Source organism: Coregonus lavaretus, assembly GCF_964263955.1.
Source record: "Coregonus lavaretus genome assembly, chromosome: 9".
NCBI classification, from domain to species: domain Eukaryota; kingdom Metazoa; phylum Chordata; class Actinopteri; order Salmoniformes; family Salmonidae; genus Coregonus; species Coregonus lavaretus.
The window spans coordinates 59,174,575-59,201,330 of NC_139996.1; the positions used below are offsets into that span (position 1 = coordinate 59,174,575).

Here is a 26,756-nt window from a genome sequence, read left to right on the forward strand (position 1 = left end):
GTATCAACATTTAAATCAGCATTACTTACATTTACATTTTTTTACATTTTAGTCATTTAGCAGACGCTCTTATCCAGAGCGACTTACAGTTAGTGAATACATATATATATTTTTCATACTGGCCCCCCGTGGGAATCGAACCCACAACCCTGGCGTTGCAAATGCCATGCTCTATCAACTGAGCTACATCCCTGCCAGCCATTCCCTCCCCTACCCTGGACGACGCTGGGCCAATTGTGCGCCGCCCATGAGTCTCCCGGTCACGGCCGGCTGCGACAGAGCCTGGATTCAAACCAGGATCACTAGTGGCACAGCTAGCACTGCGATGCAGTGCCTTAGACCACTGCGCCACTGCGCCACCCATGTTTCCTCCAACTACAGTGTATGATATGCCATTTTGAAGCTCTGAGTCAATGTTTTTACTTTTGTAAAAAATAAACATTTCAAATTTTGGAACATAAGACTGAAAAGAGATGGTGGGTCACATGTTTGGTTAATTCATCTCTGGCTGGACAAGTGGAAGGGGTAGCTCAATTATTCATTTGCTCATCACTCACTGATCAGAGACATTTAGCATGCAATAATGTAGCCTGAATCAAGTATATTATTTATCTATTGACTCACGTAGTATAGAGCCTAGGCCATTTTCCTATCGTTCCAATCCCAATGAAACAAAAAATCCTGACTCCTGTCTTGCACGAAAATGCCTAACTTTATTCTGTAATCCATAGATTCAAATAAAATGAATTTGTATTTGCCACATGCGCCGAATACAACAGGTGTAGACATTACAGTGAAATGCTTACTTACAAGCCCATAACCAACAATGCAGTTTAAGAAAAAAATAAAAAGAGCAAATAATTAAAGAGCAGCAATAAAATAACAGTAGGGAGGTTATATACAGGGGGTACCGGTACAGAGTCAATGTGCGGGGGCACCGGTTAGTCGAGGTAATTGAGGTAATATGTACATGTGGGTTGAGTTAAAGTGACTATGCATAAATAATAAACAGAGTAGCAGCAGCGTAAAGAGGGTGTTGGGGTGGGGTGGGGGGGGGGCAATGCAAATAGTCCGGGTAGCCATAATTAGCTGTTCAGGAGTCTTATGGCTTGGGGGTAGAAGCTGTTAAGAAGCCTTTTGGACCTAGACTTCGCGCTCCGGTACCGCTTGCCATGCGGTAGCAGAGAGAACAGTCTATGACTAGGGTGGCTGGACTCTTTGACAATTTTTAGGGTCTTCCTCTGACACCGCCTGGTATAGAGGTCCTGGACGGCAGGAATCTTGGCCCCAGTGATGTACTGGGCCGTACGCACTACCCTCTGTAGTGCCTTGCGTTCGGAGGCAGAGCAGTTCCCATACCAGGTGGTGATGCAACCAGTCAGGATGCTCTCGATGGTGCAGCTGTATAACATTTTGAGGATCTGAGGACCCATGCCAAATCTCGTCAGTCTCCTGAGGGGGAATAGGCTTTGTCATGCCCTCTTCAGAACTGTCTTGGTGTGTTTGGACCATGATAGTTTGTTGGTGATCTGGACACCAAGGAACTTGAAGCTCTCAACCTGTTCCACTACAGCCCATCGATGAGATTGGGGGCGTGCTCAGTCCTCTTTTTTTCCCTGTAGTCCACAATCATCTCCTTTGTCTTGAGCACATTGAGGGAGAGGTTGTTATCCTGGCACCACACGGCCAGGTCTCTGACTTCCTCCCTATAGGCTGTCTCATCGTTGTCGGTGATCAGGCCTACCACTGTTGTGTCGTCGGCAAACTTAATGATGGTGTTGGAGTCGTGCCTGGCCATGTAGTCATGGGTGAACAGGGAGTACAGGAGGGGACTGAGCACGCACCCCTGAGGGGCCCCCATGTTGAGGATCAGCGAGGCAGATGTGTTGTTACCTACCCTTACCACCTGGGGGCGGCCAGTCAGGAAGTCCAGGATCCAGTTGCAGAGCGAGGTGTTTAGTCCCAGGGTCCTTAGCTTGGTGATGAGCTCTGAGGGCACAATGGTGTTGAACGCTGAGCTGTAGTCAAAGAATAGCATTTTCACGTAGGTGTTCCTCTTGTCCAGGTGGGAAAGGGCAGTGTGGAATGCAATAGAGATTGTATCATCTGTGGATCTGTCGGGGCGGTATGCAAATTGGAGTGGGTCTAGGGTTTCTGGGATAATGGTGTTGATGTGAGCCATGACCAGCCTTTCAAAGCACTTCATGGCTACAGACGTGAGTGCTACGGGTCGGTAGTCATTCAGGCAGGTTATCTTAGTGTTCTTGGGCACAGGGACTCTGGTGGTCTGCTTGAAACATGTTGGTATTGCAGACTCAGTCAGGGACATGTTGAAAATATCAGTGAAGACACTTCCCAGTTGGTCAATAGATGCTCGGAATACATGTCCTGGTAAGCCGTCTGGCCCTTCGGCCTTGTGAATGTTGACCTGCTTAAAAGTCTTACTCACATTAGCTACAGAGAGCTTGATCACGTAGTCATCCGGAACAGCTGATGCTCTCATGCATGCTTCAGTGTTGAATGCCTCAAAGCGAGCATAGTAGTGATATAGCTCGTCTGGTAGGCTTGTGTCACTGGGCAGCTCGCGGCTGTGCTTCCCATTGTAGTCTGTAATAGTTTTCAAGGCCTGCCACATCCGACGAGCATCAGAGCCGGTGTAGTACGATTAAATCTTAGTCCTGTATTGACTCTCTGCCTGTTTGATGTCCAGTCGGAGGGTATAGCGGGATTTCTTATAAGTGTCCGGGTTAGAGTCCCGCTCCTTGAAGGCGGCAGCTCTACCCTTTAGCTCAGTGCTGATGTTGCCTGTAATCCATGGCTTCTGGTTGGGGTATGTACGTACGGTCACTGTGAGGATGTCGTCATCGATGCACTTATTGATGAAGCCAGTGACTGATGTGGTGTACTCCTCAATGCTATCGGAAGAATCCCGGAACATATTACAGTCTGTGCTAGCAAAACAGTCCTGTAGCTTAGCATCTGCGTCATCTGACCACTTCCTTATTAACCGAGTCACTGGTGCTTCCTGCTTTAGTTTTTGCTTATAAGCAGGAATCAGGAGGAAAGAGTTATGGTCAGATTTGCCAAATGGAGGGCGAGGAAGAGCTTTGTATGCGTCTCTGTGTGTGGAGTAAAGGTGGTCTAGAGTTTTTTTCCCTCTGGTTGCACGTTTAACATGCTGGTAGAAATGAGGTAGGACGGATTTAAGTTTCCCTGCATTAAAGTCCCCGGCCACTAGGAGCGCTGCCTCTGGATGAGCATTTTCCTGTTTACTTATGGCCTTATACAGCTAATTGAGTCCAATCTTAGTGCCTACATCGGTTTGTGGTGGTGAGTAGACAGCTACGAAAAATATTGATTAAAACTCTCTTGGTAAATAGTGTGGTCTACATCTTATCACAAGATACTCTACCTCAGGCGAGCAAACCTTGAGACTTCCTTAGTATTAGATTTTATGCACCAGCTGTTGTTTACAAATATACACAGACCGCCACCATTTGTCTTACCGGAGTCAGCCGTTCTATCCTGCCGAGTTTAGCATATATCCCGCCAGTTGTATGTTATCCATGTCGTCGTTCAGCCACGACTCGGTGAAACATAAGATATTACAGTTCTTCATGTCCTGTTGGTAGGATAACCGTAGTCTTAGGCGATCAAAGTTACTCTATCATTACCAAATATCAGTTTCACTTGTTGTGAAATCTTGACATAGTGGCGCGGCCAAGCTGGCAATGGGGCTCAGCGATAATCTTATTTTGGGGAACCCTGGCATAGTGACCATACTTTGGTTTTAAACGCTTTAAATGGACACTTCCAAATTTAGCGGTATTTCCCAGGACTCTCGGGATAAATGTGAATTATTCCCGGCATTGAAACTTGTTAGATGTTTGGGAAAATATTAATCCCTACTTATGCATCCCTATTATGTATTAGTCATATACACTAAGTGTACAAAACATTAAGAACACCGGCTCTTTCCATGACATAGACTGACCAGGTGAATCCAGGTGAAAGCAATGATCCCTTTTTGATGTCACTTCTTAAATCAACTTCAATCAATGTAGATGAAGGGGAGGGGACAGGTTAAAGAATGATTTTTAAGCCTTGAGACAACTGAGACATGGATTGTGTATGTGTGCCATTCAGAGGGTGAATAGACAAGACAAAATATTTAAGTACTTTTGAACGGGGTATGGTAGTAAGTGCCAGGCGCACCGGTTTGTGTCAAGAACTGCAACGCTGCTGGGTTTTTCATGCTCCACAGTTTCCCGTAGGTATCAAGAATGGTCCACCACCCGAAGGACATCCAGCCAATTTGACACAACTGTGGGAAGCATTGGCGTCAACATGGGCAAGCATCCCTGTGGAACGCTTTCGGCACCTTGTAAAGTCCATTCCCCGACGAATTGAGATTATTCTGAGGACACTCAGTATATGGTTGTGATGTCACCCTGACTCTGACATACAGTACTGGAGAGGAGCCATAAGCTCAACATGGATCTCTTTTACATTATGGAAATGAAAGGAGTGTGTGTGTGTGTGTGTGTGTGTGTTTGTGTTTGTTAACCATGCCCAGGTTGGCATAGCAGTACAGTGGCAGTGTGATGGGTGTCTCTTGGTGCTGCACACACACACACACACACACATATACACACAAACTCGCACAGACACACATTTTCCCCTGGGCTTGTATGACATCCTCTCTGTCCAATCCCATCCCATCTCCCCGGTCTTGCTCATTAGGGCACGCAATGGAAAATGTTTAAAATATTTAGAAACTGAAAACAAATTTGAAATTCTTATTTGACATGTCCTCCCTAATTCAGACCCTCTTCTTCTGGTTGATGCCTAATAGACAAGACCTCTGCCTCTTCCCCCTTCAGGTGACGTCATAGTCTACATCAATGACATCTGTTGCCTGGGAACAACGCACGCCGACGTGGTCAAACTCTTCCAGTCCGTTCCCATCAGCCAGAGCGTCACCCTGGTCCTCTGCCGGGGATACCCCCTGCCATTTGACCCCGAGGACCCTATCGGTGCGTCGTCCACAGGCGCCTCCCTGACCCCTATGGGCCTGGAACACCGACCCCTGGTGGTGAATGGGCGTAGTAGCTACGACCCTTACCTGGAGTACCTCTCCCTGAGCTCCCAGCTCCCTCCCCAGGCTCTAGCCCAGCCCGGGGCACACCACCTTGATGGGTCCTCGCTACCTCCCACCACCCCCCGGTCCGCACCGGCCATGACGCCGCACGACGACAATGTCTCCATGGCGTCGTCGGGGGCGACGGGGATCGCCGGGGGCGTGATCCAAGGGGCAGAGCTGCTGACGGTAACCATGGTGAAGGGGGCAGAGGGGTTCGGATTCACCATCGCCGACAGCTCCACGGGGCAGTGTGTCAAACAGGTGGGGTGTTACTCTCGTGGGGTGTTACTCTCGTTACTCTCAGTATGTTGTAAATTTAGCATTGTGTATTCTATTGATCTCTCTGTCTGCCCGTCTGTCCGTCTGTCTGTCCTTTCGTCAGTCCATCAGTCTGCCTGTCTGTCTGTCATCACCCGTACTTTTCCATCCTCATACCTGACTATGGTCTTTGTTGTACAGGTGTTGGAGCCGGGTGTGCTGGGCAGAGTGGGTCTGAGTGAAGGAGACCTGATCCTGGAGGTGAACCAGCAGGGTGTGGTGGGGGCAGGACATGGCCGTGTGGTGGAGCTGCTCAAAGAGTGTTCTGTCGGGGCCGAGGCCACGCTACTCATACAGAGAGGAGGAGGGGCAGGTAAGTCTCTTTGTCTCTGGAATAGCTTTTCTCTGACTGTCTACATTACCCTTTTCACCAGGGGCGCAACTTTGGTTTTAGAAGTGGGGGGGACATATATATGTATTTTTTTAATCCAGTCAGATAAACACTTCAAGCAGCCTACCCGACCACTCAGAGGCGTCTGCATGGTCCTAAAGCGCACCGTTGCCTCGTTTTGTATCACATTCCAATGATAAAACTGGGAGGGGACAAAAATGCAATTTCAGAATGTGGGGGGGACATGTGAAAGTTGCTCCCCTGCATTTTCACACTACTGAGCTCAGCTGAGCCAAGCCGAGCTGTACTAGGCTGGCTGGTTACGCATCCACCATAGTTTGTGGACCCGTGATTGACAGGACAATGTGAGAAGAAAATATTGGAGCCAGCATAATATATAGTTCGGAATGGCACGTAAGTGTGAAAATTGTATCTATCTCGCTCCTTATCAGTCTCTCTCTCTCTCTATCTGTCTCTCTCTTTATCTTTTCACTAAATGAGAAGAAAAGGCTCGTGGTGCTGAAAGGACAGTGACCGTAATACCTGTGCACTCCATGGCGCTGAAGGAGACTCAGTTTTGGTCAAACACATAGACAAGGCTGATAGACAGGCAACAGCAGTCACACCCAGCATCAAATAATGTTAAAGAATAAGCAGCCCATTCACTCCAGTAGGCCTCATGAAATCATGACAATACAAAAGCACAACCATTTCATTTCCAAAAAATTTACAAACCAGCTATTTTATTATGTTCATCACACAAAGCAGTGATATAAATGTTAAATGCAACAATGTTTAAAAAATAAATAAACGGTCCCACCCATTGCAAGTCAAAACATGATTGGTTCATTCCACTGTCACTCCAAAATTCTGCTCTAATACAGTTTAATGGCACCCGCTTCTGAAGGCCTAACCAATGGCTGGCTGAGATAGCTAGAATTTTCTACACAGAGACCATAAAAGAAAAATCCTGATTGGATTTTTTTCTCTCTTCAGTATTAACCCTTCTCTTTACAACACAAACTGAAGAGATGAAATCAGAAGATCATTAAAATTATTATAAAGATTAAATAGAAACTACATTAAATGTTTGTATGAATAATGTTTTATGAATCCGTATGCCTTCTCTGAAACTGTTCCTATAGAAGAAGCCTATTTTTGTATTTGTATTTATTAAGGATCCCCATTAGCTGCTGCAGAGGCAGCGACAACTCTTCCTGGGGCCCAGCAACATTAAGGCAGTAAAAATATTACATGACATTACATTTCATAACACTTTACCCAATACATTTAGTTTGTTCCCTCAGGCCACTCTCACTTACAGTGAAATAGGAAAGTATTCAGACCCCTTCACTTTTTCCACATTTTGTTTACAGCCTCATTGCATTTATTATTTCAGCCTTATTCTGAAGTTGATTAAATTGTCCCCCCCCCCCATCAATCTAAACACAATACCCCATAATGACAAAGCAAAAACAGGTTTTTAGACATTTTTGCAAATTACAAAAAAATACAAAACTGAAATATGACATTTAAGTATTCAGACCCTTTACTCAGTGCTTTGTTGAAGCACCTTTGGCAGCGATTACAGCCTTGAGTCTTCTTGGGTATGACGCTACAAGCTTGGCACACCTGTATTTGGGGAGTTTCTCCCATTCTTCTCTGCAGATCCTCTCGAGCTCTGTCAGGTTGGATGGAGAGCGTTGCTGCACAGCTATTTTCAAGTCTCTCCAGAGATGTTCAGTTGGGTTCAAGTCCGGGCTCTGGCTGGGCCACTCAAGGACATTCAGAGACTTGTCCCGAAGACACTCCTGCGTTGACTTGGCTGTGTGCTTATGGTCGTTGTCCTGTTGGAAGATGAATCTTTGTCCTTAGTCTGAGGTCCTGAGTGCTCTGGAGCAGGTTTTCATCAAGGATCTATCTGTAGTTTGCTCCATTCATCTTTCCCTGTATCCTGACTAGTCTCCCAGTCCCTGCCGCTGAAAAACATCCCCACAGAATTATGCTGCCACCCCCATGCTTCACCGTAGGGGTGGTGCCAGGTTTCCTCCAGACGTGAAGTTTGGCATTCAGGCCAAAGAGTTCAATCTTGGTTCTCAAGGTCTTGGTTCTTAGGTGCCTTTTGGAAAATTCCAAGCGGGCTGTCATGTGCCTTTTACTGAGGAATGGCTTCTGTCTGGCCACTCTACCATAAAGGCCTGATTGGTGGAGTGCTACAGAGATGGTTGTCCTTCTGGAAGGTTCTCCCATCTCCACAGAGGAACTCTTGAGGTCTGTCAGAGTGACCATTGGGTTCTTGGTCACCTCCCTGACCAAGGCCCTTCTCCCCCGATTGCTCCGTTTGGCCGGGCGGCCAGCTCTAGGAAGAGTCTTGGTGGATCCAAACCTCTTCCATTTAAGAATGATGGAGGCCAATGTGTTCTTGGGGACCTTCAATGCTGCAGAAATGTTTTGGTACCCTTCTCAGATCTGTACCTCGACACAATCCTGTCTCAGAGCTCTACGGACAATTCCTTCGACCTCATGGCTTGGTTTTTGCTCTGACATGCACTGTCAACTGTGGGACCTTATATAGACAGGTGTGTCCCTTTCCAAAGCATGTCCAATCAATTGAATTTACCACAGGTGGACTACAATCAAGTTGTAGAAACATCTCAAGGATGATCAATGGAAATAGGATTCACCTGAGCTCAATTTCGAGTCTCATAGCAAAGGGTCTGAATACTTATGTAAAGAATGTGTTTCAGTTTTTTATTTTTAATAAATTAGCAAACATTTCTTGAAAACCTGTTTTTTCGCTTTGTCATTATGGGGTATTGTGTGTAGATTGATGAGTTTTTTTTTAATATACATTTTAGAATAAGGGTGTAACGTAAGAAAATGTGGGAAAAGTCAAGGGGTCTGAGTACTTTCCGAATGCACTGTTTTTACAATACAACATCCATGTGTACGTGTGTCTGTGCCTGTGTGTGTGTCTCTTCACAGTCCCCACTGTTCCATAAGGTGTATTTTTTTTTCAGTTTTTTCAATCTGATTCTGCTGCTTGCATCAGTTACCTGATGTGGAATAGAGTTCCATGTAGCTATGGCTCTATGTACAGTGGGGGGAAAAAGTATTTAGTCAGCCACCAATTGTGCAAGTTCTCCCACTTAAAAAGATGAGAGAGGCCTGTAATTTTCATCATAGGTACACGTCAACTATGACAGACAAAATGAGAAAAAAAAATCCAGAAAATCACATTGTAGGATTTGTTATGAATTTATTTGCAAATTATGGTGGAAAATAAGTATTTGGTCAATTACAAAAGTTTCTTAATACTTTGTTATATACCCTTTGTTGGCAATGACACAGGTCAAATGTTTTCTGTAAGTCTTCACAAGGTTTTCACACACTGTTGCTGGTATTTTGGCCCATTCCTCCATGCAGATCTCCTCTAGAGCAGTGATGTTTTGGGGCTGTCGCTGGGCAACACACTTTCAACTCCCTCCAAAGATTTTCTATGGGGTTGAGATCTGGAGACTGGCTAGGCCACTCCAGGACCTTGAAATGCTTCTTACGAAGCCACTCCTTCGTTGCCCGAGCGGTGTGTTTGGGATCATTGTCATGCTGAAAGACCCAGCGACGTTTCATCTTCAATGCCCTTGCTGATGGAAGGAGGTTTTCACTCAAAATCTCACGATACATGGCCCCATTCATTCTTTCCTATACACGGATCAGTCATCCTGGTCCCTTTGCAGAAAAACAGCCCCAAAGCATGATGTTTCCACCCCCATGCTTCACAGTAGGTATGGTGTTCTTTGGATGCAACTCAGCATTCTTTGTCCTCCAAACACGACGAGTTGAGTTTTTACCAAAAAGTTATATTTTGGTTTCATCTGACCATATGACATTCTTTCAATCCTCTTCTGGATCTTTCTCTCTTCCTTTTGCTTCCCTCCAGTCCTGAGAGCACACACTTTCTAGCAGGTTTAGATTGAAGAAATGGCAAATAGGACTGGCAATATCGTCCGCTATTATCCTCAATAATTTTCCCTCCACGTTGTCAGACCCCGGTGGCTTGTCATTGTTAATAGACAACAATACGTTTTTCACCTCTTCCACACTCACTTTACAGAATTCAAAATTACAATGCTTGTCTTTCATAATTTGGTCAGATACAGTGGGGGAAAAAAGTATTGTTGATAGACAATAATAATTTCACTTCTTCCACACTCACTTTACTCAAAATTACATTACATTCATAATTTGATCAGTTTAGTTCTTAATTCATCAACATGCTTTTTGAAAGCTTTTCATCAATCCAGGTACAGCCTGGCATACAGCCTCAGTATTGTTTCTACAGACCTGTGTAGGCCTATGTATTTGTATTCATTATGGATCCCCATTAGCTGCTACTCTTCCTGGGGTCCAGCAAAATTAAGGCAGTTATACATTTTAAAAACATTACAATACATTCATAACAGATTTCACAACATATCAAGTGTGTGCCCTCAGGCCTCTACTCTACTACTACATATCTATAACACAAAATCCATGTGTACATGTGTGTAAAGTGCGTATGTTATCGTGTTTGTATGCATGTGTCTATGTTTGTGTTGCTTTACAGTCCCCGCTGTTCCATAAGGTGTATTTTTATCCGTTTTTTTAAATCTAATTTTATTGCTGGCATGAGTTACTTGATGTGGAATAGAGTTCCATGTATTGACTAATTGCATCGTATAGCAACTCTTTGTTCACCCTCCCTTTCTCTCTTTTTTTCGTTCTCCATTTTCCCTCTCTTTCTAATTTTCTGCACGATTGGCCACCTGCGAGGAAAGTTAATTGCACATTGAAAGCCCTTTTTGTTTGACATGTGCTCGGGCGCTCATTCTCTAAAAGGTGTTCTGGTTGCCGGGGTCAAATTTAGCATTGCTAATTAACTTAGGCTGCCTGATCTAGCTAACACTCAATCACTTCTCGTAGACACACACACACACATGCACAGATGCACACACACATGCACCCGCACCCGCACACACACTAACAAACACACACAAATACACACACAAATACTGGGAAAGTTCCAGTTTCAATAATCATAGTTATCATATTTTGTGAGTTGGATGATATGATGAATATTGTAGTACTGACTGACTGATACAGACAGTTCAATTTGATCCTATATGAGACCACCAACTCCTACACTTCCAGCCAGGCATTCTGACTGTTAGTAATTCAATTGACTGTGTAATATCGGCACATGTTGTAAGACAGTGGAGGCGAGCGCTACACTGAGTAGCCAATTGTAAACTGGACAGTTTCCTGTGTGTGTGTGTGTGTGTGTGTGAGCGTGAGTGCGTGGATACATGCGCACGTGTGTGTGTGGTCTGTGTGTGTGTGTGTCTTTCACAGCTGACAGCTTGAGCAGTCTAGCACCTCTCATCATCCGTGCAGCACTAACACACGCCATCTGGTGGTTGACTTTCAACACTACAGCTTAAATGCACATTCTCATTCATCAGTCACTGTCTGGCTCTGGGCATGTCATAAAGGATGGAGGTACTTGGCATTCTAATGGGATTTCAACCACTAATAATCCTAACCATCTGTATTATCTCAAACCTAAATCCTAAAAATAACATTTAGTATTATGAATGAATGTTCATCATTATTGGTACTTGTGTTAATGATTCTAGTCTAAGCCAATCAGATCTGCACATCTCTATCTATGGGGTTTTATGTCATGTTTATTTTCAGTGTTTATATTTCAGTGTGCAATTTTCTATATCCTCATTCTATCTAGTGTACACGTGACAAACTCACTACTCACCATGCACTTGTGCGCAACTAGCTGTCACAGTCTCACGTCAGAATTAGACGTTCATCCATGTTTTGTAAATATTGAATTTCGAAGTGTTTAAGGTTACGTTTAGGCATCAACTCCAAATGTTTAAGGTTAGGGTTGAGTTTAGGTATTAACTCCGAAATCTTAACGTTAGGCATTAACTCCGAATGGTTAAGGTAAGGGTTAACGTTTGGGATAGGCTTAAAACTAAAATAGCTTTCTATCACTGGATTTAAACTTGCAACTTTTAGAACCAGAGGCAGATGCTTAGCCAATCCACCAACCCCATCCAGCTAGCAAAACCGAAACCTACTTGAACATAACAGTGCTCACTGTTGCCCCTAGTGGCGGTTTCCATGTCATCTTCTGACGTCCTCAGACATGGATGGATGTTGAATACTGACTTGTCCCACTGGTGACCTGGCTGCTTGTGTGTACTACTCACCACACACAAACACACACAGGGTCTACATTCTACCTGGCATGATAAACCGTTTAACCTCCCCCACTGCCACCGTCCCATCCCTTCCCCTAGTCTCTCCTATCAAACACACACACACACACACACACACACACACACACACACACACACACACACACACATACACACACACACACACACACACACACACACACACACACACACACACACACACACAGGGTCTAGATTCTACCTGGCATGACAAACCCTTTACCCTCCCCCACTGACACACTCCCATCCCCTCCCCCAGTCTCTCCACTCACTCACGCACACACACACACACACACACACACACACACACACACACACACACACACACACACACACACACACACACACACACACACACACACACACATAGAGCAAACACACACATCCCCCCATCCCACCTGGAGTCCCCCCTACATCAAACAGCTCAGGGCAATGACCCCAGAGAGAATATACACACTTACACAAACACACACACAGATGTACACCGACAGCCTAGGGGTAACTGGCTGCAGGGTAAAAGACAGACAGGGCTTGGAATTACTCACAATAGGCGTCAGACTGTCCGTGTGTGTGTGTGTGTGTGTGTGTGTGTGTGTGTGTGCGTGTGTGTATATGTGTTCCTTTGTCTGACTACCCAAGCGTTGGCACGTCGCCAGGGTTCCACTGAGCTCCGGTCGTGTTCACAGCTCCGTCCCATGACAGTCTGTTTAGCATCAAGCCAACTGGAGACCACAGACAGCAACCTTCACCAATGAGAATGCATATCACACTGCCGGGGGAAGGGCAGGAGGGCCCAGGAGCCAATTGGTGCATTCTGGAATCCAGCCAGGACTCAGCAGGCTAGTCTGTGAGCTTCAACTGCCAGTCGCCCTGACCACAGGCTTGGTAGAGTAGCTGTGTAGGGAGAGAGACTCATTTAGGAGCCAATACTGACTGCAGCTATTCATTAGCATTGTGTAGGTGTCCTCACCTCTAACACGCACGATAAGATGTCGGTAGATCACAATACTGAACTCGGTTTCAGATGTAAAATTCTAATGGGTGCCATGTTGGCTAGGTCCAAGATTTGGGGTCTTTATTCTTGCATGTTGACACCCAATGTTCTTATTAAGACAATCCTATTCTAAATATCTAAATTATAAAACGTGTTGTTTGGATCCTGGATGCTGATTAGGGACAACAACTCCCTCAAAATACCATGACATGTTAATCTCATAATTCCACTGTCCCGCAGCCCAGGCAGGAAATTCATAAACTTCCTCTCCCTCGGTAAAAAAGCATTTACACATAATCTTTCCATACTACTATTTGATTTGCAACAGTTCAGGTTGTATAAAACTACCTGCATGCCTCTACGACCTGTGGGAAAATGTATCATTTTCAGTGGCGATTTTAGCATGTAAAACTCCCCCAAAATGTTTTTGATGCATGCCAGCAAAGCCTCTACACAACACAACACAACACAACACTAAACAATACATTAATTGCACTATAACGGTGACAAACGGTGCCCACAAACTGTTAGGGCCTACATAAAGCTGTCCCAACAGCAGACCCAACACCTTACCCCTGCTACACCTGGCTATCAGCAGAGCCTTTTCTGGTAGTGAAACATTTCATTCAGACTCATTTACTGCCTTTAAAAAAAAAACATAGCTGATATTTGTATTTGTATTTATTATGGATCCTGCCAAGGCAGCAGCTACTCTTCCTGGGGTCCAGCAAAATGAAGGCAGTTATATACCATTTTTAAAAACATTACAATATATTCACAACAGATTTCACAACATATTAAGTGTGTGCCCTCAGGCCCCTACTCTACTACCACATACAGTTAAAGTCGAAAGTGTACATACACCTTAGCCAAATACTTTTAAACTCAGTTTATTCCTGACATTTAATTCTAGTAAAAGTCCCCTGTCTTAGGTCAGTTAGGATCACCACTTTATTTTAAGAATGTGAAATGTCAGAGTAATAGTAGAGAGAATGATTTATTTAAGCTTTTATTTTTTTCATCACATTCCCAGTGGGTCAGAAGTTTACATACACTCAATTAGTTTTTGGTAGCATTGCCTTTAAATTGTTTTACTTGGGTCAAATGTTTCGGGTAGCCTACCACAATCTTCCCACAATAAGTTGGGTGAATTTTGGCCCATTCCTCCTGACAGAGCTGGTGTAATTGGGTCAGGTTTGTAGGCCTCCTTGCTTGCACAGGCTTTTTCAGTTCTGCCCACAAATTTTCTACAGGATTGAGGTCAGGGCTTTGTAATGGCCACTCCAATACCTTGATGTTTACGTTTACGTCATTTAGCAGACGCTCTTATCCAGAGCGACTTAAGCCATTAAGCCATTTTGCCACTCCTTTGGAAGTATACTTTGTCATTGTCGATTTGGAAGACCCATTTGCGACCAAGCTTTAACTTCCTGACTGATGTCTTGAGATGTTGCTCCGAAATACCCACATAATTTTCCTTCCTCATGATGCCATCTATTTTGTGAAGTACACCAGTGAGTCCTGCAGCAAAGCACACCCACAGCATAATGCTGCCACCCCCGTGCTTCACAGTTGGGATGGTGTTCTTTGGCTTGCAAGCCTTCCCCTTTTGCCTCCAAACATAACGATGGTCATTGTGGCCAAACAGTTCTATTTTTGTTTCATCAGACCAGAGGATATTTCTCCAAAAAGTACAATCTTTGTCCCAATGTGCAGTTGCAAACCGTAGTCTGTCTTTTTTATGGCGGTTTTGGAGCAGTGGCTTGTTCTTTGCTGAGCGGCCTTTCAGGTTATGCCGATATAGGACTCGTTTTACTGTGGATATAGATACTTTTGTACCTGTTTCCTCCAGCATCTTCACATGGTCCTTTGCTGTTGTTCTGGGATTGATTTGCACTTTTCGCACCAAAGTAGGTTCATCTCTAGGAGACAGAATGCGTCTCCTCCCTGAGCGGCATGACGGCTGCGTGGTCCCATGGTGTTTATACTTACGTACTATTGTTTGTACAGATGAACGTGGTACCTTCAGGGGTAGGGAAATTGCTCCCAAGGATGAACCAGACTTGTGGAGGTCTACTATTTTTTTTTTAGGTCTTGGCTGATTTCTTTAGATTTTCCCATGATGTCAAGCAAAGAGGCACTGAGTTTGAAAGTAGGCCTTGAAATACATCCACAGGTACACCTCCAATTGACTCAAATTATGTCAATTAGCCTATCAGAATCTTCTAAAGCCATGACATCATTTTCTGGAATTTTCCAAGCTGGTTGAAGGCACAGTCAACTTAGTGTATGTAAACTTCTGTTCCACTGGTATTGTGATACAGTGAATCATAAGTGAAATAATCTGTCTGTAAACAATTGTTGGAAAAATTACTTGTGTCATGCACAAAGTAGATGTCCTAACCGACTTGCCAAAACTATAGTTTGTCAACAAGAAATTTGTGGAGCAGTTGAAAACGAGTTTTAATGACTCCAACCTAAATGTATGTAAACTTCCGACTTCAACTGTATCTACAACACAAAATCCATGTGTACGTGTTTGTATAGTGCGTATGTTATCATGTGTTTGTAAGCATGTGTCTGTGCTTATGTTCGTGTTGCTTCACAGTCCCCGCTGTTCCATAAGGTGTATTTTTTTTAAATCTAATTTTACTGCTTGCATGAGTTACTTGATGTGGAATAGAGTTCCATGTAGTCGTGGCTCTATGTAGTACTGTGCACCTCCCATAGTCTGTTCTGGACTTGGAGACTGTGAAGAGACCTCTGGTGGCATGTCTTGTGGGGTATGCATGTAATGAATAACGTGGTAATTGAGCAAGTTGAGGAGACTAAACTGCTTGGAGTAACCCTGGATTGTAAACTGTCATGGTCAAAACATATTGATACAACAGTAGCTAGGATGGGGAGAAGTCTGTCCATAATAAAGCGCTGCTCTGCATTCTTAACAGCACTATCAACAAGGCAGGTCCTACAGGCTCTAGTTTTGTCGCACCTGGACTACTGTTCAGTCGTGTGGGAGGCGCACAGTACTACATCGAGCCATGACTACATGAAACTCTATTCCACATCAGGTAACTGATGAATCAGTTTTTAAAAAACAGATAAAAATACAACTTATGGAACAGCAGGGACTGTGAAGCAACAGAAACATAGGCACAGACACACATACACATGATACGCACTCTACACACACATACACATGGATGTTGTATTGTAGATATGTGGTAGTGGAGTAGGGCCTGAGGGCACACACTTAGTGTGTTGTGAAATCTGTTATGAATGTATTGTAATGTTAAGAAATTGGACAACTGCCTTAATTTTGACGGACCCCAGGAGGAGGTAGCAGCAAATGGGGATCCATAATAAATACAAAATACAAATACCAACCCCTTCGCTCCGTATTTTCCACTGGCTGCCCCACCACCACATTTTTTACATTGTTTGCAAACTGATATGTGACACATATTAATGCCAAAATAACATGCAAAACAGGCAACAAAAATAATAAGATGGGTCGCTGCTGATCATTTTACAAATGCGATCTCTCCCATGCCAGTAGGCTAGCCCAAGAATGAACATTAATCTAATAATTCACCATGGAAACTGTAAACACTTGGAATTCCATTCATTCATTAACCAGTGCAGTGTTGTTAATGAAAACATTTCATTAATATTTGTTATATGTTGGCAATAATTATATAAAAGCAGTAAGGCCCTTGAACCCGGGGATTATCCTGTTATAACTCCCTCCTATTGGCTGTTCCCGGCCCTCGGCTTCACCTTCGGGCCTAAATCGGGAGTTATCACAATGATAATCCCCAGGTTTTCAAGCCTTTGTTGCATAATTAGAATGTAATTTTCATTAAATATTCAGTGCTTCTATGAATGGCAGTTTTGCTGAACTCTGTAAATGGCTCTGTTTCCTACTGACTCCACTGCTGTGGGAATAATTCCAGCACCACAGACAGCGCTCTGACTCTGACCCCTCATGTATCTCTATGGGACTCTCGTCAGCACCATGGACAGGGCTTATGGTTGCGGGCCTGCAGCAAAGAGTGCAGTCACACTGGCTAATCATGGGCTCGTCCTCAATGTATCTTTCTTCGATTCCTTGTGTCATCTCCTTTCGCCTCCATAACAAAATGCATCGGAGAAGGTATGAGGGGACCTTTAGTATACCCATAATGTTGCTATACTTGTTTACGCAGTAGAGATTATGTATTCACCCTCTAATAACTATTCTGTCACACACAGATACACACCAGTGGCGGCTCCTGAAAAAATTCTCAGGGGGGGCAATTTTTCTGATGATTTAGGTGACCTACACACATTTGAAAAAAGATATGTCCAGCAACAACATGAAGACAGGGGCAGCATATAAGTCAATACCAGAAGCATTTATTGACTGATCTCAAAAGTGTTGGCTTACCAGGGTTGGTGGAGCCCTCAGTTTCATCTTTGCCTCGCAAAGCTAACTCAAACACTCCGCAAAACTTCACACACTGGATTAGCCGGCTGAGGATGTGGCGGTTCTTGCTAATGTCGTAGTAAATATATTTGTTATAGTGAATATGGAATATGATATGTTGAGTAAAATGTTGTGCTAAGATCTATTTAGGTCAGGAGCTGGTTATAAGTTCTGTTCCTATCCAATAACAATGGACAAAAGGGTCCTATCTTGTCAGCCTTGTCAGTTTCAGTTCTCCAGTAAACTTGTGATTATCAACACTAACCTCATCGTTGTGGCGGCGGACAGCTAGCCTGTATCCCTCATCCAGTTGAGTGGGAATGTTCACTCTCCCCAAAGCAGACAATCTCAAACAGCTATCCATGTGGGTCTTTGACAGCTCATGTTTCTTAATCTTTCCTGAAAGATGGTGCATGTCCGTTACACACCAGTCGCTGTCCAAGCGGTGCTGTCTGCCGTGCCGCCTTCAGGGTGAAAGAGTAAGCAGGGGGTAGCAGAAGACTGCATTAGCTACATCGCAGCCTGCTAGCCAGGTTTTTCGTTCGTACCATTTTTGGAAAATCCTCGGGTGTAGGACTTCCCCCCTTTAGTAGAAACCTGTTGAATTATTAAATTTGGTCTGGGAGGTCCTAATTGTTTCGTTGCCAATTTATCTTCATTTGTTCGCCGACAAAAAGGAACTTCTTTCAAAGACACAATCGAGTTGCACTGAAGCCTAGCCATTTTGATAGAAGTAGTGAATTGATTGACGCTGCTACCCGCTCTTTTCTTAGTTACGTTCATGGTTATATGTTACGTATGACGAAAGCGCGTAAGTGCAAGCCCTCAGAAACCCATAGAGATTGTATTGAAAGCTCTGATATTTGAAAAAAATAGATTTTACATGGGAGTCTATGACAGACTTCTGGGCGATTTTCAACCTGACTGAAATCGCCCCAAAAGGGGGGGGGGGGGCATTTGAAGCACGACTTTAGCCTGATTGGACATTTAGTGGCACTGTGGCAGATCAGACGTCTAGATTACAACACTGATAACTACTGTTGCCGTGATATAATTGATTAGAAAAAAAATCCCTTCCTTTTCCCGTTTGGCAGTGCGTCGCCCATATCGCCCTATTGAACACACCGCCCCTGATACACACACACAACTATATAAACAGCAAATTAAGAGACCACAAAAATCCACAAAAATCCAGAAAATCACATTGTATGATTTTTAAGTAATTAATTTGCATTTTATTGCATGACATAAGTATTTGATCACCTACCAACCAGTAAGAATTCCGGCTCTCACAGACCTGTTAGTTTTTCTTTAAGAAGCCCTCCTGTTCTCCACTCATTACCTGTATTAACTGCACCTGTTTGAACTCGTTACCTGTATAAAAGACACCTGTCCACACACTCAATCAAACAGACTCCAACCTCTCCACAATGGCCAAGACCAGAGAGCTTTGTTTTAGATTCCGTCTCTCACAGTTGAAGTGTACCTATGATACAAATGACAGACCTCTACATGCTTTGTAAGTAGGAAAACCTGCAAAATCGGCAGTGTATCAAATACTTGTTGTCACGCCCTGGCTCTGGGGACTCTTGTATGTTGAGCCAGGGTGTTAGTTTCTTTGTGTAGTGTCTATGTTTCATTTTCTATGTTCTGTTCTAGGTTATGTGGTTCTATGTTGGCCGGGGTGGTTCTCAATCAGAGGCAACGAGAATCAGCTGTTGCTTGTTGTCTCTGATTGGGAACCATACTTAGGCAGCCTGTTGTGCACTTGTGTTTTGTGGGATCTTGTTCCGTGTTGGTTTGTGTTCATGACCGAGGACTTCACGTTTCGTTTTGTTGTTTTGTATTTTGTATCGTTTTGCTAGTACACTATTAAAGAGATGTACGCATATCACGCTGCGCCTTGGTCCAATCATTATGACGATCGTGACACTTGTTCTCCCCACTGTATGTTTGGGTAAAAATAACAATTTTGTTTTATTCTATAAACTACTGACAACATTTCTCCCAAATTCCAAATGAAAATATTGTAATTTAGAGCATTTATTTGCAGAAAATTACAACTGGTCAAAATAACAAAAAAGATGCAGTGTTCATCAATCAATCAATAATATAATAATACTTTTAGCAAAAAATGTTTATTTTTAATTCACAATCTGTAGAAGCAATGAGAATAGAAAGGTTCAGAATTTTTGTAAAACATCACAGTACGGTCGAAATATATATGGCAAATAGAAATCCTATATGGATGGTGTTAAGAGATAGATGGGAGGTATTGAATAGAGTTGAAGGATGGGACTAATAACAAATAACAACAAATAATAACAAAGATAGCTAATAATGTAAGCATACTGTGTCCATAATAAGTATATTGTCACGGTTCAGACAGACGACCAGAGGACCACAATTGCGTCACACCAGAAAGTTTATTAAAACTTAAGGGAAAAGGGAAGTAGGGAGTGAATGAAGGCTCCAGAGGTAACAGGGATCCCGTCCAATGTGCTGGGTCTGTGCCCCCCCCAGTGGCAGCGATGCGTCCTATGAAGCCGGTGGTGGGTGGTCCAGAAGTCCTGGGGGGGGGGGGAGACACAGACACAACAGGGCGGAATGAAACAAGGCAGCAGTACAGTTCAAGGGAAATCCAAAATACGTAGTAGCAAGGCAGAAGGCTGGTCAGAGTTACCGGGATTGAAGAGTAGTCAGGAGTCGTTATGGCAGAAGCAGGTCTGGATCTCCTGGGGCAGAAGAGTATCCAAAAATTCAGGCAGGTCCGGGGTCACAAAACCAGGGTGAGCCAGAAGCGCGAGCAAACAGGTTCCGGGTGTGAGCTTTGCAGACGATCTGACACCGGAGAGCTGAAAGACAGGGCCTTAAATACTGGGAGAGGTAGTGGGTAATGCAGCGCAGCTGGCAGAGTAATTAGAGCAGAGCAGAGCAGGGACAGGTGGAGCTAGTTAGGCTGAGTAGAGAGAGTGGTGAGCAGAGTGGAAGAAAATTAAGGTGGTAACCCGGTGGAGTGAGAGGCTCATGACAGAACCCCCCCCCCAAGGGACGGCCCCAGAAGTCCCAAGAGCAACACCACGCCGGGCGGGAGGAGGGGAGCCGGAGGAGGGCTAGAACTCCTCCGAACGGTCCGAGTGAACGTCCTCATCCTCGGAGGAAGCCGGAGGGCCGTGGTCGGGAGATGGGACAGGTCCCGAGACAGGATCAGGCACAGGACAGGAAGCCGAGCGGGCAGGACGGTTAGGGACCCCTCTGGGGCGGCCCCTACGGATTGCAGGTTGATCAGGATGCCGTTGGTGGAAAGCGGTGATGAGAGTCCTATCCACAATCCGACTAGCTGGCACCCAGGTCCTTTCCTCAGGTCCATAGCCCTCCCAGTCAATGAGGTACTGGAGACCCCTACCCCTCCGTCTGGACCGAAGCAGGCGGCGGACGGTGTAAACCAGACCACCATCGACGAGCCGTGGAGGAGGAGGACAAGGCGCAGCAGGGACCAGCGGACTCTCATGGATGGGCTTAATCTTAGACACATGGAAAGTGGGGTGCACCCTCAGGGAATTAGGCAGTTGGAGCCGGACAGCAGTTGGGCTAATCACTCTTATGATAGGGAATGGGCCAATGAACCGAGGTGCCAGCTTCTGCGACTCCACCCTGAGTGGCAGGTTCTTCGATGACAACCACACCCTTTGACCAACATGGTAGGTGGGAGCAGGAATTCTCCGACGGTTGGCCCCGGTAGTGTAGCTGGCAACGGATCTGAGGAGTGTGGCTCGGGCTTGTGACCAGGTGCGGCGACATCGACGGGCAAAAGCAAGTGCAGATGGGCAAGTAACCTCCTCTTCCTGGCTGGCAAATAGAGGAGGCTGGTATCCATAAACACATTGGAAAGGGGACATACCGATGGCAGAGCAGGTCAGAGAATTGTGTGCGTACTCCACCCATGTCAATTGCTGCGACCAGGAGTGGGGGTTGCGTGAAGTCATGCATCGCAGTGCCTTCTCGAGCTCCTGATTAGCCCGCTCTGACTGCCCATTGGATTGGGGATGGAATCCGGAAGTCAGACTGACTGTGGCTCCCAGCAGGTGACAGAACTCCTTCCAAAAAGCGGAGGAGAATTGTGGACCACGGTCAGAAACTACATCCTTTGGCAGTCCGTGGATCCGGAAGACGTGTTCCAGGACCACCTGGGCGGTCTCCTTGGCGGTTGGGAGCTTGGGGAGGGGAATGAAGTGTGCCATCTTGCTGAAACGGTCAACTATGGTGAGAATGACGGTCATGCCCCTTGAAGGGGGCAGCCCCGTGACAAAGTCAAGGGCGATGTGAGACCAGGGACGTCTGGGCACAGGCAGGGGCTGCAGCAATCCGGCTGGGGGCTGGCAGGACGACTTGTGTTGGTTGCAGATGGGGCAGGCTTGGACGAATTCCCGTACATCCTTTCTCAGAGAGGGCCACCAGAACCTCTGGGCGAGCAGGTTGTAAGTGCGGGTGGAGCCAGGGTGACAAGCTAGGCGGGAGTCATGTCCCCACTGAACGACCTGGGACCTCAGGTCTTCGGGGACAAAAAGGCGGTCAGCTGGGCAAGTGCTGGGACCTGGCTAGTTACGGAGAGCCTCCAGCACCTGTTCCTCAACAGCCCAGGTCAGAGCTGCAACGATGCAGGGACTTGGCAGAATCGACACAGGGTCCTTGGAGGGGGTGTCATCCTTCTGGAATTGACGGGAGAGGGCGTCTGGCTTGGTGTTACGTGATCCAGGCCGGTATGACAGAGTGAAATTAAACCTGGTGAAGAACAGGGCCCAGCGGGACTGCCTGGAGTTCAACCGTTTGGCCGTGCGGATGTACTCCAAGTTCTTATGATCGGTCCAAACGAGAAATGGAATGGTGGACCCCTCCAGCCAGTGACGCCACTCCTCCAAGGCAAGCTTCACAGCCAGCAGCTCACGGTTCCCTATGTCGTAATTGCACTCAGAGGGGGACAACCGACGTGAGAAAAAGGCACAGAGATGGAGCTTCCTATCCTCCGCAGCCCACTGAGAAATCACAGCACCAACTCCCACATCCGAGGCGTCCACCTCCACAATGAATTGCCGGTCCACATCAGGCATCTGGAGGATGGGAGCGGAGGTGAACCTCACCTTGAGGGTACTGAAGGCTTTGTCGGCTGCTGGGGTCCAGGTGAAGGGTTGCTTGGTGCTGGTTAGAGCAGTGAGAGGGGCAGCAACGGTACTGTAGTTCCGGATAAACTTTCTATAGAAGTTAGCAAACCCCAGAAACTGTTGCAGCTTCTTTCTGTTCTCCGGAACTGGCCATGAAGTGACTGCTGATACTTTGGCAGGATCCATTTGGATACTTCCCTCTGCCACTATGTACCCCAGGAAGGCCACTGTCTTGACGTGAAACTCACATTTCTCTGCCTTGGCGTAGAGGGAATTCTCCAGAAGGCGATGAAGGACTTGCTGGACATGGCGGGTGTGTTCAGACAGGTTTCTGGAGTAGATTAAGATGTCATCCAGGTAAACGAAGACAAACTTGTTTAACATGTCCCGCAGTACATCATTCACTAGAGCCTGGAACACAGCAGGAGCATTGGTGAGGCCAAAAGGCATAACCAGATACTCGTAGTGGCCTGTTGGTGTATTGAATGCGGTTTTCCATTCATCTCCCTCCCGGATCCGCACTAGGTGGTAAGCGTTTCTGAGATCCAACTTGGTAAAAACAGTGGCTCCCTGGAGCAACTCAAAAGCAGAGGTGAGCAGAGGCAGAGGGTAACGGTTTTTCACTGTGATGTCGTTGAGTCCCCTGTAGTCGATGCAGGGGCGAAGAGATCCGTCCTTCTTCCCCACAAAGAAGAAGCCAGCACCAGCAGGAGATGAAGATGAACGGATTAATCCTGCGGACAGAGAGCCATTGATGTAGTCCTCCATGGACTTTCTTTCAGGAGCTGACAACGAATAAAGACGACCCTTTGGAGGGGCTGTTCCAGGGAGGAGGTCGATGGCACAGTCGTACGGTCGGTGAGGGGGCAGAGATGTGGCTCTTGCTTTGTTAAACACCTCTCTGAGACCATGGTAGCATTCTGGGACATTGGAGAGGTCAGGAGCGGAGTTAGTAGGTACTGGCCGAGGGGGTAGTGCGGCAGCAAGCAGGCAGGTTCGGTGGCAGTCCTCTCCCCACTCCCTGATCACCCCGGTCACCCAGTCGAGCTGAGGGTTGTGCCGGCGGAGCCATGGGTAACCCAGGATGAGGGGTTGGCCTGGAGAGGGGAGCAGGTGAAACTGGATAGTTTCTTGATGGTTTCCGGACAGACCCATCGAGACCGGGGCCGTGACATGAGTGACCGATCCGAGTAAGTGTCCGTCCAGTGCCCGGGCAGGAATAGGAGGTGTCAAACGGAGGTTCTCCAGTCCCAGTTGGCGTGCCAGCTTGATGTCCATTATGTTGGCTTCGGCGCCAGAATCCACCAGAGCAGCCAGGGTGTGAGTTGAGTCAGAGAGGCGGAGGTGAACTTGCAGCAGGGGTTTGCGGTCGGAGGACTGGATGGTCATTGAACTCAACCGGACTCCCCCTATGCCCGGTGAGCTTCGGCCCTTTAAAGGGCAGGTTACCACACGATGTCCATCACCTCCACAATAGAGGCAGAGGTTTGAGGTGAAGCGGCGCTGGCGCTCTGCAGGAGTGAGAGAGGCTCGCCCAATCTCCATAGGCTCAGACTGATCAAGCTGACCTGGGTGAGTGGCAGTAGATGACAGGAGCCCAGTCGGATCTCTCCGAATGCCGGTAGTAGGTGGACCTTGGCGCCCCCTCTCACGACGACGGGTCTGTATCCTTCTGTCGATCCTGACAGTCAGTGCGATGGCTTCATCAAGAGTGGAAGGCAGTTCATGGGAGACCAACTCGTCCTTGATATAGTCAGCCAAACTATGGAAGAACGCGTCCACCAACGATGGTGTGTTCCAAGAACTTCGTCTAGCCAGGGTTCGGAAGTCGATGGAATGGTCTGCGACTGTACGTCTGCCTTGTCGAATACTGAACAGTTCACGAGACGCCTCTGCGGTTGGTGAATCCAGGTCAAACACCTTCAGCATCTCCTCAGCAAACAGGTCGAAGGTTGCACATGCGGGGGTTTGACGTTCGAACTCTGCTGTTCCCCAGAGTCGAGCTCGGCCCGTCAGGTGAGTGATGGCATACCCAACTTTAGCCCCCTCCGTGGCGAAGGTCCTTGGCTGCAAGGAGAACTGAAGTCGGCAGCTAGTCAGGAATGGCCGGACCTGGGTTGAATCGCCGTTGAACCGCTCGGGGTTTCCAATCTTGGGTTCCGGAGCAGCGGCTGCAATGACCGGGGCAGGTAACTCGGGGGCAGGGCTGGTGGGCAGACTGGCTGGGGTAAGGTTGGTGAGGAGTTGAATGATCATGGCGAGTTGTTGTTGCTGCTGCTGGAACTGCTGCTCATGCTCATCGGTTTCCATGTCGGGGAAAGTGTGCGCTGAGTCCATAATGGTCAGATCGTACTGTCACGGTTCAGACAGACGACCAGAGGACCACAATTGCGTCACACCAGAAAGTTTATTAAAACTTAAGGGAAAAGGGAAGTAGGGAGTGAATGAAGGCTCCAGAGGTAACAGGGATCCCGTCCAATGTGCTGGGTCTGTGCCCCCCCCAGTGGCAGCGATGCGTCCTATGAAGCCGGTGGTGGGTGGTCCAGAAGTCCTGGGGGGGGGGAGACACAGACACAACAGGGCGGAATGAAACAAGGCAGCAGTACAGTTCAAGGGAAATCCAAAATACGTAGTAGCAAGGCAGAAGGCTGGTCAGAGTTACCGGGATTGAAGAGTAGTCAGGAGTCGTTATGGCAGAAGCAGGTCTGGATCTCCTGGGGCAGAAGAGTATCCAAAAATTCAGGCAGGTCCGGGGTCACAAAACCAGGGTGAGCCAGAAGCGCGAGCAAACAGGTTCCGGGTGTGAGCTTTGCAGACGATCTGACACCGGAGAGCTGAAAGACAGGGCCTTAAATACTGGGAGAGGTAGTGGGTAATGCAGCGCAGCTGGCAGAGTAATTAGAGCAGAGCAGAGCAGGGACAGGTGGAGCTAGTTAGGCTGAGTAGAGAGAGTGGTGAGCAGAGTGGAAGAAAATTAAGGTGGTAACCCGGTGGAGTGAGAGGCTCATGACATATATAGGTTGTATGTTGGGAGCTTTTGGGAAGGAGCACAGTTAGAAAGATATGGCAAACCGGATGGACACCATGAAAATGATCGGAGAGGTTGAGAGTAGAAGAAGTTCAGGAGCAAAAAAAAATATATATATATATATAAATATATATAGAATAGAATTATTGTAAAATGAACTCTGTCCATAAGGTGTAGATAGTAAGTATAGACCGGAAGTAGACGCCTGGGCATTGTTGTTCACTAATTTACTCCAAGTAGGGAAAGGATGGTGGGGTTGAAAAGTAATAAAGGGGAGTATATATATAAAAAATAAAAATAAACATGGGGGATTGGAAGTGATGCAGACAATTACATTGATAGAAGATACAATCTATCTGCAATATTAAGCTGATCCATCCCCCCCCCCCCCAAAAAAAAAAAGAAAAAAAAAGAAAGAAAAAGATGCAGTGTTGTCAGACCGCGAATAATGCAAAGAAAATAAGTTCATGTTCATTCAACAACACAATAGTAATGTTTTAACTTAGGAAGAGTTCAGAAATCAATATTTGGCTGAATAACCCTGATTTTCAATCACAGCTTTCATAAATCTTGGCATGCTCTCCACCAGTCTTTCACATGGATGTTGTGTGACATTATGCCACTCCTGGCGCAAAAATTCAAGCAGCTCGGCTTTGTTTGATGGCTTGTGACCATCCATCTTCCTCTTGATCACATTCCAGAAGTTTTCAATGGGGTTGAGGTCTGGAGATTGGGCTGGCCATGACAGGGTCTTGATCTGGTGGTCCTCCATCCACACCTTGATTGACCTGGCTGTGTGGCATGGCGCATTGTCCTGCTGGAAAAAAACAATCCTCAGAGTTGGGGAACAATGTCAGAGCAAAAGGAAGCAAGTTTTCTTCCAGGACAACCTTGTACGTGGCTTGATTCATGCGTCCTTCACAAAGACGAATCTGCCCGATTCCAGCCTTGCTGAAGCACCCCCAGATCATCACCGATCCTCCACCAAATTTCACAGGGGGTGCGAGACACTGTGGCGT

The 26,756-nt window shown here is 46.3% G+C and overlaps 1 protein-coding gene across 1 annotated transcript in view; it reads left to right on the plus strand.

Moving 5' to 3' along the window:
- Positions 1–26,756, plus strand: part of LOC311134708 (membrane-associated guanylate kinase, WW and PDZ domain-containing protein 2-like) — a gene marked incomplete at its 5' end in the record, with an annotated part of 519,195 nt that overhangs the window by 410,462 nt on the left and 81,977 nt on the right. Inside the window, 2 exons of the mRNA XM_084168477.1 lie at positions 4,884–5,404; positions 5,603–5,774. Coding sequence (XP_084024603.1) covers positions 4,884–5,404; positions 5,603–5,774 — 693 coding nt within the window. The remainder of the gene's footprint in view (positions 1–4,883; positions 5,405–5,602; positions 5,775–26,756) is intronic.